The sequence below is a fragment of the Sebastes fasciatus genome, chromosome 14, assembly GCF_043250625.1.
Source record: "Sebastes fasciatus isolate fSebFas1 chromosome 14, fSebFas1.pri, whole genome shotgun sequence".
Lineage (NCBI taxonomy): Eukaryota > Metazoa > Chordata > Actinopteri > Perciformes > Sebastidae > Sebastes > Sebastes fasciatus.
In genome coordinates, this window is record NC_133808.1 from 14017035 (window position 1) to 14029421 (window position 12387).

The window sequence follows — 12387 nt, forward strand, 5'->3', positions numbered from 1 at the left end:
ACGTTTCATTTGCACACAGAAGCAGTGTGGGGTGAAGGCTGAAGCTGGAGGAAATTATATATGCAAGCAACAATATATTTGAGTGCAAGCATACAGTTTGAGTAGAAGCAGAGCTAATCCAAGCACAAGCATTTGCTATTAGAATGTGAGGACGGGGTTTTGAGGGAAAGCAAAGCATTACAAAATGTGAATGTGGAATGAATAAGTCATGCTCTCAAAATGTAAAGACCACTCTCTTGAATAAAGATAGGGGGGAAAAAGCTCCATATTTAGTCAAAAAACATAAATAACAATGGAATCAAACATTCACACTCAACTCTCCACATGCCCCACAAAGCAATACGCACAAAGTGACACTAGGGGGCGCTGGAAACCAAACACTGCGCAGTGGCTTTGCCTGCACTCAGAAGCACACTGCTGCATCCAGTGAACTGGGAAAGTGTGGAGCTGCAGCCGGCTGGTGTTCATTGTGCTGCTGCTGCTGCTCACAATAGAAAACACACGGAGGAGTAAAAATAGTTTCTCGCTTGGTCTGGAGTGATGTTTCAAAAGCCTGCTGGATCATAAGGACTGGAGAAATGTTACAGAGGTAGAACATCTTCAACTGTTGGCTTTTTACCTTTTGCATTAGGACAAGTAGAGGTGAGTGTCTCAGTCTTATGAATGTATAATTAATATGACATAGGGAATAGAAAATCTAGATAATAACTCAGTTCTCTTGATTAACTACAGATTATCTCATTAAATCAGATGGTGGAACTTTTTTATAGGCCTAATTGCTGTATATCTTTAATGTGTAATTGGCTATAATGTTTTTGTATTTATGTATTAAATCCATTGCAAGTGTTTGATTTGAGAATTAGTCAAAATCTGTTCAAATGTTTAAAGAGCTTGAGACCTATACGGATAATTTATTTCTGATCTATTTCTCATATGGACATCTTTACATATTGTACTTTTTTTTTGCATTGCATCCCAGTGAATAGTTTTCTGGACGTTTTTATGCAATCCGATCATAACCAATGTGTTGGACACATGAGTTGAATTGGCTCTGGGAGTATAGGGGAAAAAATAGTTCTTCAGAATGATTCCTGTTTTTGTTGGATCACCAGTTGTATAAATAAAGTCTAGGAGAGTTTGAGTACATGTTGGGTTGGCTATGATAACTTGTGAAATTTGTCCACATCTCAGTACCGTTCTTCCTCCTCCCTGTTAAATGAGCGATGAAGAAGATGATGATCCAGGCCTCCTGTAGGAAAGGTCTGCAGGTGTGTTTCCTCATACTGATGGTGGGAAGACTACAGGGTGAGTCATGCCATGCTAAAAACACATGAACTCATGTCACACCAAAATTATAATGTTGCTTTTATATGTATTGATGGATGTTATTTCAGGCAGGGTAACAGCACCAGAGCGTCTGGAAGCTCCAGTGGAGAAGCCCTTCACTCTGACTTGCAGTGTTTCGAGGGACCGAGGTGAGACTCTGAGTCAGGTGCGTTGGCTGGATGTCCAGAACCAGACCCTGCTGACCTACCAGCCCGGAAACAGAGACAGCGTGAGCGGACAGCAGTATGTGGAGCTCGCCACCTCCCCGAAAGACACCTCGGCCATCACCATCCGCAGGGTGGGCTTCCGTGACGAAGGCTGCTACACCTGCATCTTTGACATGCACCCATCCGGGTCAAAGCAGGGACAGACGTGCCTCACTGTTACCTGTGAGTAATGACAACAGCTTTAAATTCATGAACAAGGATGCAGTTTCTGTAAATAGAAAAACTGCACAGTTTAGACAATATGTAGGCCTGTCTCTAACCCTGAGTGTCCATAGGATCACTCTGGTGTAGTTACGCTTCATGCAGTGTGATGTACAGATACAGTTAACAGATAGTGACCCATCATTTCCTGTCTTTCTACTGTTGAGTCTAACAAAGGCATAACGTACCCCAAAAATACTTTAGAAAAGATTGCCCAGTATATTTATATATGTACTCTACAGCGTAATAATTACATGTTTTCAAGTAAGAACACATCTTTTTAGATATAAGGAGTTTAGATGGTGCCTTTATCAAGATTTAAAATGCGTATCAGTAGAATAAGGTTCTTGCCATGTACTGCAACGACATGCTGGCCAGTTAGAGAGCTAGAAAAGCAGCGATAAAGCAAAAAACAAAACAAGGTGTGGGTCTCTGACATATATTCAACCCCAACAGGAGAGATTCAGATGAAGTTTATTTCGGGGGGTGGGGGGGGCACAAGCCAGGAAGTGACTCTGCTTTTTTGACACAGTTATGAAGGTCATGAACCAGGTGGGAGAAGCAGCCACGTGAGGCCATGTTGAGTATATGATCATGGTGACACACTGAAGGGAGACACATTTGTATCCAGAATCAGACACCTGAATCAAATCTGTTTGATACAGCGTCAGTATCATTCACATCAATCTGTTTTTGAGTTTGAGGAATTATACTCCTTTTAAATTAGATAAATCTGTTGTACTGTAGTGTTAGTAATATAGATTTGCATCCATTTTGCCAACACTTTGTTGACACCTCTTTGGAAGATATCGTCAGTGTCGGTGTGATTACACTGTTGAAATAGCCGTTATCAGTCGCTATAAGCCCTATAGATGTGGGACAATAGGGGTCTACTACACCCACTAGTAGGTTTTATCATTTATTCACATGGTAGATCACCGAATGAAGGTATAACACGACAGTGGCCTCTAGCAACCGTAGTAATTATGACAGGACAGAAGTGGAAGTGAGGCGGTGTAGTATAGACAGTGTAAAACTCCATAAGGGGTGGTGGTTGTGGACGATGGATGGGACACAAAACACAGGGTTTCACCTAGGAGACCAGAGTTTGCATCCCTTGTGAAAACAACAACTTGTAGTTGTCTCCATGTTCGTAGTTATTTTAAGCCAAAAACATGCTTTTCCCTAAACGTAAGTATTTTTTTGCTTAAACCTAAAGAAGTTGTAGTTTTGTTACCTAAACCTAAGAAACCTATTTGTTTGTATTCAAAACGTAACATTTCATTCAGTTTTACAACATGTTTGTGTTGCTTTTAAGTTTCACTTTCATTTTTACAACGTATAGGTGTAGTAGGCCCCTATTGACCCATATCTATGGTGCTTATAGCAACTGATAATGCCTATTTAATGGCCTGATAACAGTCGAATCAGGTGCAACTACAAGTTGGAGGCTGACGCCAACCGTTTTTCCCACTCTACTGTTCGTAATTAAATTTTAAACAATATTACATGACTGATATTGGAAGCTTACCCTTTGCACCCGCCCTTCAAAATTAAACAAAACCAATTCTCCAGTGGACTCCAGGGACAGTTACTCCTCCCTACAAACTCAATATCAATCTGCTATGGAGATTTACTGAGAAAATATGTGCATACAGATGTCCCTAACCACATCTAACCTCTGAACACAAGTTGATGAGCCCGTTGAGGCTCAGTCATGTTAATAAAGAGCTGTGGAGCATTGGGAGGAGGGAGGGCTCATCTTTCTAAGCAGAAACAGCTGTTCCAGATTCCAGCGACTGGTTTCTGTTTGTTCACCTCATGTTTCTGAATATTCAACCTCTGTGTCCCTGTTCCATCATTCTCTCACCGGGCTCTTTTTACTCCCAGCACATGTCACCGTTGAAAGCAACAAGACAGCGGTGAGCGGCAAGAAGGCCTCCCTCTCTTGCTCCTACGGTTTGCCTGAAAAGGTGCAGCAGATCATATGGAGACACACTTCTGCACAGGGAGACTCCACAGAGGTGGCCTCCTTTGCAAAGCGGAGCGACCCCATGATAGAGCCGCCGTTCCAGGGGAGAGTCTGGCTGAGTGCCTCCCTGTCCAACAGTGAGCTCACCATCCAGCCTGTCGCTATCCAGGACGAGGGCTGCTACACCTGCCTGTACAACACACATCCCGACGGGCCCAAGACCTCCACAATTTGCCTCACCACCTTTGGTAAACCCATCATTAATGCTGATTATTTTATATTATGTTTTATAAAAGTATGGCCCACACATACAGAATGGGCGATGAAAACTTGAGGAAGAGCAGGTTATGAACAATATAGTGTACATACTGTTTATCGGTCTTTGCTTGTGATGTTATAAACAGTGACATTTCTCTTTACTGTAGCATTATGCAATGTAGGAATAAGGCTACCGTCTGCCAGGGCTCAGCCAAGGCCTATGGAAAGGAGGCTGGGTCACGGGCCGACACAGGTCTTGGGGTATGGGGTATAACACATGGGCAGTGTAACTGAAGCTGCGGGTCGTGCGTTGCGATTGGCTCAATTTCGGCGAGTGCAGGCCAGATTTTACTGCGCATGTGTTATACCCCCAAAGATATGACGTGTTGATGACACGTGGCCCAGCCTCCTTTCCATAGGCCTTGGGCTCAGCAAGGAAACACTGTCTGTGCACACAAGAGGGATTTTATTCATCTCAGAAAGATAGCCTACCCACCTGATTTGGCTAAATCAGACTACTGAAGCTTCATGACAGCTTCCTGAAGAAAAAAACCCATCCTTTAATCAGAAAATACATCCAAGCTCTTATGGGAGTAAATTTATTAGTTTTTGAGATATCCTTTGATTGGAAATGTTGACCTGTTGGTAACGCTAAATGAAATGTCCAGGGATCAACAAAGTTATTAGAAGTCTTACTGAATGTCTTTACCAAATTACATATAGAGTAAGTCCTACAGTAGACGTAGGAGCTGGGAAGAAAGGATCCCGTGGGGAAAATGAAGGAGACGTGCGTGTGAGCCCGAAAAGACTCAACTTGTACTTTGTGTCTGCAGGAAAGACAGGTACTCCTGGGATTTAGACAGGAATGTTGATCTTTTCTTCCCGATTTGAGCTGCTGAATGTTTTCATGATAAAGCACGGCTAAGCTGTCGGCTGACTCGTTAACACATAAACACAGAACAGTGTGTGTCCATGTGAAGAATGGACCATTGGAAAGAATGATGGAGGCAGGGAGCGAGCTCCTGATGCATGACTGTGTCAGTGTTTGCAGCAGACAGTGATTCCCTCTGTGCTTTGTCTCTCTCTCTCTTTGCTCATTTTCTCCTGCTCCCGTTCTCTCACAGTTATCTCAACAAACAGATGTGCTTTTGTTACAAATTGAACTGTACAATACAGTAGGTGTTTCTAGTAGTGAAGCACAATTAGCATTAATGTTTGATTTTGCTTGCTGTGTACTGCTGCCAACAGTCTTCCTCCCTCATCCCACCCCAGATGATGTGATGCCCCCTCCGTTACTCCCACTCTCACACATGACACGTCCACCAACAGTGATAGCTGAAACACATGAAGGCATGATCTCACAACATTTACAACTTGAGCAAGTCATAAAAATCAAGTGTGTCTTCAAAATGTAACAGAATTAAATTGTTTTAGAAAGCTGCAAAACATCATTCAATTTCTAAAAAGCGTTACTAGGTTTAACAACTTTAAGAGAACCTATTGTGCTTTTGTGCTTTTTCCCTTTCCTTTAGTGTTTTAAATAAGTATATACTGTAAGTCCACGTCAAAGGGAGTTACTCTCCCCCACAGTAACACTGCTCCTGAACGGCCTGAAACGCCTCGCTTGAAGTCCCGCCTTTTCTTCCGTAACGTGGTGATGTCACCAAGTAACACATTTGCATGATACCTGCCTAAGCAGCTAGTTTGGAACGCCCTCAAACAAAGCTAGTTAGAGTGGAGCAAAGCTGGAGCGGAGTCCGAAGAGTTTGGTTCGGCTGACCAATCAGAGCAGACTGGGCTTTTCAGGAGGGGAGGCTCAAACAGAGTGTTTCAGACAGAGGGTGAAAAGAGGTGCTGCCGCACAGCCCGTATGAGAAAAGTAAAGCATTTTTTGAACATTAAAGTTGTTCTAGTAGAAACCTAAAATACAAGTATGCACCTGAAAATAAGCATAGTAGGTCCTCTTTAAACAACATAAATTGCAGGAGCAACAAGAGGGAAGTAGTCAAAATGAGTAACACTAAATTGCACTATAATGCAATTGTCCTGCAAAAGATAAAGTCATCACCCCACAAATAAAGCTGCCAGTGGCCACATTAGGTGTCAGTGGTGGCAGAAGTATACAGATCCTTTACGTAAAGTAGCTAAAACCTGTATTTTCATAATAATGTACATGAATCTGCTGCTGCTTTACGGAGCATTCCAGTGAAAAACTGTGGAATTTAATTTTCGATAAGAGCCAAATTTCACACCAGCTCTGTGCTCGCTGTTATAGAGATTTTTTCCTGTTGTGGTTTGACCCGCCCTGAACTCTTGATACAATCCAGACCGGTGGTGGGTGAAGTTCACCACCTAGAGCTCTGGGAAGATGCAGAAACTATGAGGGCTAAATATCTGTGGCTGAATGTGTTCTTGCCAACAAAAATGTTCTCGGTTCCAGTGCATCACATTCCTCGCTCAGCCTTCGAGAACAGAGAATTGAAAACAGCCAGAGATTTACTTATGGATCTTAAGAGCGTAGGAATTCACATACCGTACCTGATCCAAAGGCTTCAAGGTTTGTCCCGGGTATAAGCTTAGCAATTTGCCCAAAGATGTACAAATACAAACTACACTACAATCTGAATTTTGACCAATTACTGGATTAATATAACATGTTTCATATGCCAGTCCTGCTTAGTGTTATGTGATAACATTTCCAGAGCTTTCTGGCCTGTGTGTTTCACACAGCACAAAAGAACTACAGACGAATACATTATGGCACAGTGCATTTTATATGTGCCATATACATCTACCACAGTGAGACCTTGTTTGTGTGTTGTAATAGATTTTTCTGCATATTTCTCCCAGTGCTGCCCAAACCTCAGGTGAGCTACAAGACCATCTCTCCAGGTGTGATCGAAGCCAACTGCACCTCTTTGTCACGCCCCCCGGCTGAGATAGTGTGGAACGTGGAGAGGGATAACCGCACCATGGGCCCCCCTGTGACGACGCAGCTCCCACAGGGCGATGGGACCACGCTGGTCATCAGTACGCTGACCGTCAAATCAGGGCTGCTGAAGGACGTGTCCATCAAATGCTTGGTGCACCACAAAGGGCTCGAGTCACCGATTGCTGTATCCATGAACACTAAAAGTGAGTTGATACTTTATTTTTTTCTTTGTGAAATTGAATGTATTGGGAGCTATTAGGACAGTGTGTCTCACTTTTACCTTCAGACTATAAAGGAAAAGCAAGTTCTTCTACTTCTATGTCTCAAATGTACAATTTCCCCTGTACAAATATATTAACTAAAAAACAAAATCTGCATTAGTTTTAATGAGGCTAATGATGGGCAGTAGATAAATGGCTTTGGTTTGCTGATAGTTGACCTTGGTGTGATGGGTTAGGAGTGCACACATTATAGAGATCAGATGGTAACACTATAGATTAGATCTCAAATCGAATCAGTGATGGTCCATAAAAGGGACGAAGTGTCCAGCCTAGCACTGGCCGTATAGTACACACACGCATACCAACACGTATCAGGACATTTACTCTGGCTTCTGCAGGGCTTTACACACTGTCGTTTATATATAAACTCAGAAAAAAAAGTTTGGAAATTTGTGTTTGGTCGATTATTTCTCTGTTGTTACAATGCTAATTGGCATTGTATTTTACATTGTTGCAAAGCCTGTTTATTTACCTTATCAATGATGTCCAACTTGTAAGGATCATGCATTTGTGGGATGAGCAGCACAGCTGATTATATGGGTAGCGCCCAAGAAAAATTTGCCAAAATGCTCTGCCAATGGTAAACAGTGTATTCTCCTGTTGGTATTGACTCTTGTTTTGAGTTGTTTGGTGGATTGGATGATTGAACTCTCTATCAGTAACAAGGAACAAACAAGACATATTGGCAATTTTACACTTTATTCATTTAATACACCGTCAGGAGCCTCAGTAGCGGTGGAAGATCCATACGCAGCCACAACAGCCTGGCACCTCCTCCTCATGCTGATTACCAACCTGGTCACACGTTGCTGTGGGATGGCGTTCCATTCCTCAACCTGGATTCATTGCAGGTCAGCCAGCGTGGTTGGAATGGAACGCCATCCCACAGCAACGTGTGATCTTTATTACTGATAGAGAGTTCAATCATCCAATCCACCAAACAACTCAAAACAAGAGTCAATACCAACAGGAGAATACACTGTTTACCATTGGCAGAGCATTTTGGCAAATTTTTCTTGGGCGCTACCCACATAATCAGCTGTGCTGCTCATCCCACAAATGCACGATCCTTACATCATTGTGAAGGTAAATAAACAGGCTTTCTACCGATGTAAAATACAATGCCAATTAGCATTGTAACAACAGAGAAATAATCAACCAAACACAAATTTCCAAATTTATTTTTCCGAGTTTTATTTATAAGGATATGGAAGATAATAAGAGTGCTGATCAGTTCTCTGTTTTTGTCCCTCCTATAGTTGGGACGGCTCTCACCATCCTGATCTCAGTCACTACAGTGGCCGCCCTGCTGGTCATGTCCCTCTGCTTCTGCCTTTGGAAGTGTTTCTTGCGCAAAGAAGGTGAGATCATGTTTGTCAATGTCAAGGTTTATATCACGATTGTGTTACGACCAGTGAATGGAGACCCAAGCGCAGACACTGACACAGGGAGTTATGGTTTAAAGAGAATGGATTTATTTCTGAGGTGGAAGGTGGAGATGGAGGGAGGATGTCCAGAGATTGGCAGGAGGGAATGATGAAGGTATGGGGGGAAACTGCGGAGGGTGGCTGGGTTTGGGTGAAGCAGAGGCGAGGAGGGTGGCTTATGAGCAGGCAGGCAGACGACGAGTGATCTTAGGACACAGGAGAAACGATGAGTGACTGAGCATACAAAAACAAGGACAAATCTCACTGGAATTAACTTAGAGGCCCGAGACGTGGTTCTACCGGTGTAGCAGAAACAACGATCTGGCGATGAGTGGGTGAAGAGCCGGGGTAGATATACTGCAGAGATGAGGAGCTGATGAATGGCAGGTGTGTGTGAGCTGAGGCAGGTGATGAGCTGATTACCAGCAGGTGAGTAGGTAAACTTGGGCCGAAGTAGATGGTAGGCCAAGGAGACACACACACACACACACACACACACACACACACACACACACACACACACACACACACACCTACACACAGAGAGACAAACTGGGGACATGAAGACAAGAGGAGAGGGAACACAGGAGACACACAGGAGTTAACAACGCTGCTCACCATTCACATGATATCATGTTTATGAACATGACAGCCTTTTCAACTTCATTTTTTTTTGCTACCCGCACTCTATCTGCACTTTATTTGCATGTTCAGTCAATAACTTCTGTCTGTGCATGAAGGAAATCAACCATTGTGTTGTTAAGAGTGCAATATGTGTTGTACAGAATTGAGGAAATATCTGCACATCAGAGCTCAAACTGGTGCCTTAATAGACAGGACAACGGAGACAGGATCATGTATTGTACAAGCTCAGACAATGTTACTACTATAAAAGTACACAGTTTTTATTATCCTACGGATGAGACATAATATTTTGCCATACAAGTATGAAACTAGCTACTGAACGTGCAGCTGTGATGTGTCTGAATGTGTTTCTTCAGAGGGCAGTTGAATGGTTTCAAGTTTGTAGGTTTGGGATCTAAAATTGACATGCGTTGATGGTTCTAATTTATAGCATTTTCGTGCTGTCATAGCTGCTCCAAGTCAGATTTGAAATCACATTTTCCTTCCTGGAAAATTTAATTATGAGAAAACATTGAACTTTTAATGCTTTTTCCATTTTGTGTCATTACTCTCCATGTATTTCTTCTCAGCTGATTAATCTCTCAGATGAGACCAGAGGCTGAAAAGAAGAGGCGGTGCTTCTCAGAGCCAATCTTGCAGAATTGTTTCCCTGCAGCATCATCATCATCATCATCATCATCATCCTCATCATCTTGGAACAAAGGGAAGATGTTCTGTTACACCTCTATAGGATGTCAAATACAATCCTATTGTGAACGCCAACTGTACGACGACATTCATCTCTGCTCTTCTGCCTCTGCATCTGACTCTTATATAAGTAAGTCTCCAGGCTGTCCTCACATGAAGTCAATGAGGAAATGTGGAGCGGATCATCTTTTTTCTCCCTGACTCTGTAATTGATTGAGTCGATGGCCACACTCCCTACGACACACAGCAGAGTCACATATGGCAAATTAAAGTACAATATTGCATGTCCTTAAATGCTTTCCTCTGTTTGTCTCTATCTTTTACCTGGTCATTCAAGGATAAGTCTGGGGAAATTATATTTTTTCTTATTCAACAAATCTGTACTGTAGTTTGTGTATTAATCCACAGCTGAAAATAGTCCCCAACAAATGCGCTATTAACCCCGGTTTGAGTAACATCTGCTAAAATCTACAGTGCCCAGCTGTTTTAGGAAATTATTTGGCCTTTTTTTTCACGTTGAAATATGTTCATGCCCTGCTTTTAAAGATACACAACTTAGTTAGTTCCAGCAGCCAAACCAGTATTATAGGAAAGGACAAACACTTCAATCTGACATCATGAAAAAGCATGTAATAGACCCGCCTGTCCACCAGAGGATAGCGTGTCAGTGTCACGTTGTGCCTCGCCGAGGCGTGAGTATTACACATGTGTATTAACGTGCAGTACCAGCAGGGAGCAACAAAACCTCTCACTTAGGTTTAGGCAGCAAAATCGCTTAGTTAGGTTTAGAAAAAAACTTTATGATTGGGCTTGAAAATAAGTTAAATATGTACAGAAACAACGTAACATCTCTACAGAAAACACGTCACAACCGTCATTAACGTAACTTAGAAAACAAAACACCGGTCTCCTGGTTGAAAGTCTTGAGTTAGTTGGACCTACAGTATACACCTCCCTTCTTTTTCCCCTTTTAGTCTACATCATTACATTGCAGTCAGTACAGACTACATGCCATGAAAATGACACGCCTAAAGCAAGAATGTCATTCTTATTACACGCATTTGCCTTGCCCATTATCGTGTCATTCACACGCCTTTGAGTGCAACCGGAGTGAACGCTTTGATAATTTCAGTATTTATATTTTTTGACAATAGTTAAAATACAGAATATGGCCAGCCTGATCCTTTAAATAACATAGCTAATTGAAACTATAAGCTCACCATTAAGGTTTTACTTCTTCTTATACCTCAGCCGAAGGCCTCCATCACTTCTGTGTCTTGTTAAAGCTGGGAGGGGTCTTCATTTTGTTCAACTTAGAGGGCTGCATACTTATGTCTTGTTTGTGTAATATCTATTGCAAACTTTTCTACGTTTCAAAGTCTATTTGTGTGTGTTGTGAGAGTGTGTGTGTGTGTGTGTGTGTGTGTGTGCATATTTGTCAGAGGTTAAATTCCACAGTCAGATAGCTTGAATCAATTCTCTGAGGAAGCATTACTGAAACCTTTTTGGTGCCCCTGAAAGGAATGCATGTCTTGCTGCCTGTCTACATCGTAGAGTCAGGAGAGTTGATGTGTGTGTTGAGATGTGAGTGAGAGTTTACAGGTCGGGGTGCGGAGAGTTGGCTCAGGGGTTTGGTTAAATGCCCACAAGAGCCACGCTGTGTGTTCTTGGAAGAAAAAACAACTAAAACCTGCTCATTTGTACATCGCTCTGGATCAAAGTGGCACCTAAATGCCTAAAATATAATGTTGTGTGGCTTTTTGGATATATCTTATCTTCATGTGTACAGGGGCGTTTTAAAAATGTAAGCTTCATGCTGAAATGATCTTGTATATCAAAGCATGCGATATGAATCTGTCAGTTATCAGCAGAATGACATGCAGGTTATCAGATCTCACACGTATTGCTTCAATTGGGCATATCACATTCCTTAACATTAATGAGAGTTAAGGCAGCATTCCTCCGTCTGTGTAATGTATCACCATGAGCTCAGACATTAGAATAATGTTTCAGAACATTTGTTATAAATAAAATGAAATGTACCATAGTATCCAGCCCTGTAGCAACTACTGTCCCATAAAAGAAGAAGTAAATATGAAATGATGCATTATGACCAACTATGTAAAGTCGATGGAATGAATGCAACAAATAGAATAATAAAAATATAGAAAATTATACATTTCTTGCATCGCTACTCTTTCAGCTTTTTCAGCTCAGCTTTGTACCTCTTAGAAAAAACAAAATTCCTCACTGATGTGCCAAACCTTGCTGCCAGATGCTCATTTTTTGGGGGGCTTTTTCATCCCAAACCAGACAGATTATAATGGATCTCACAGAGCAACAAAAAAAAACACACATGTTGTGCACACACATTCACTCACAGAGCCTGCAGCACATGCCGGATCTGTTCTGATGTATTCATACGCTTTCG

At 42.1% G+C, this 12387-nt stretch overlaps 1 protein-coding gene across 1 annotated transcript; it reads left to right on the forward strand.

The window, feature by feature from the left end:
* Positions 1-419: 419 nt before the first annotated feature.
* Positions 420-12131, forward strand: LOC141782539 (OX-2 membrane glycoprotein). Its single transcript, XM_074659063.1, has 7 exons — positions 420-642; positions 1192-1305; positions 1395-1715; positions 3645-3974; positions 6835-7119; positions 8457-8558; positions 9839-12131. The coding sequence occupies exons 2-7, from the start codon at positions 1224-1226 to the stop codon at positions 9844-9846; spliced, it is 1128 nt and encodes a 375-aa protein (XP_074515164.1). The 5' UTR covers positions 420-642; positions 1192-1223; the 3' UTR covers positions 9847-12131.
* The last annotated feature ends 256 nt before the right edge of the window (positions 12132-12387 follow it).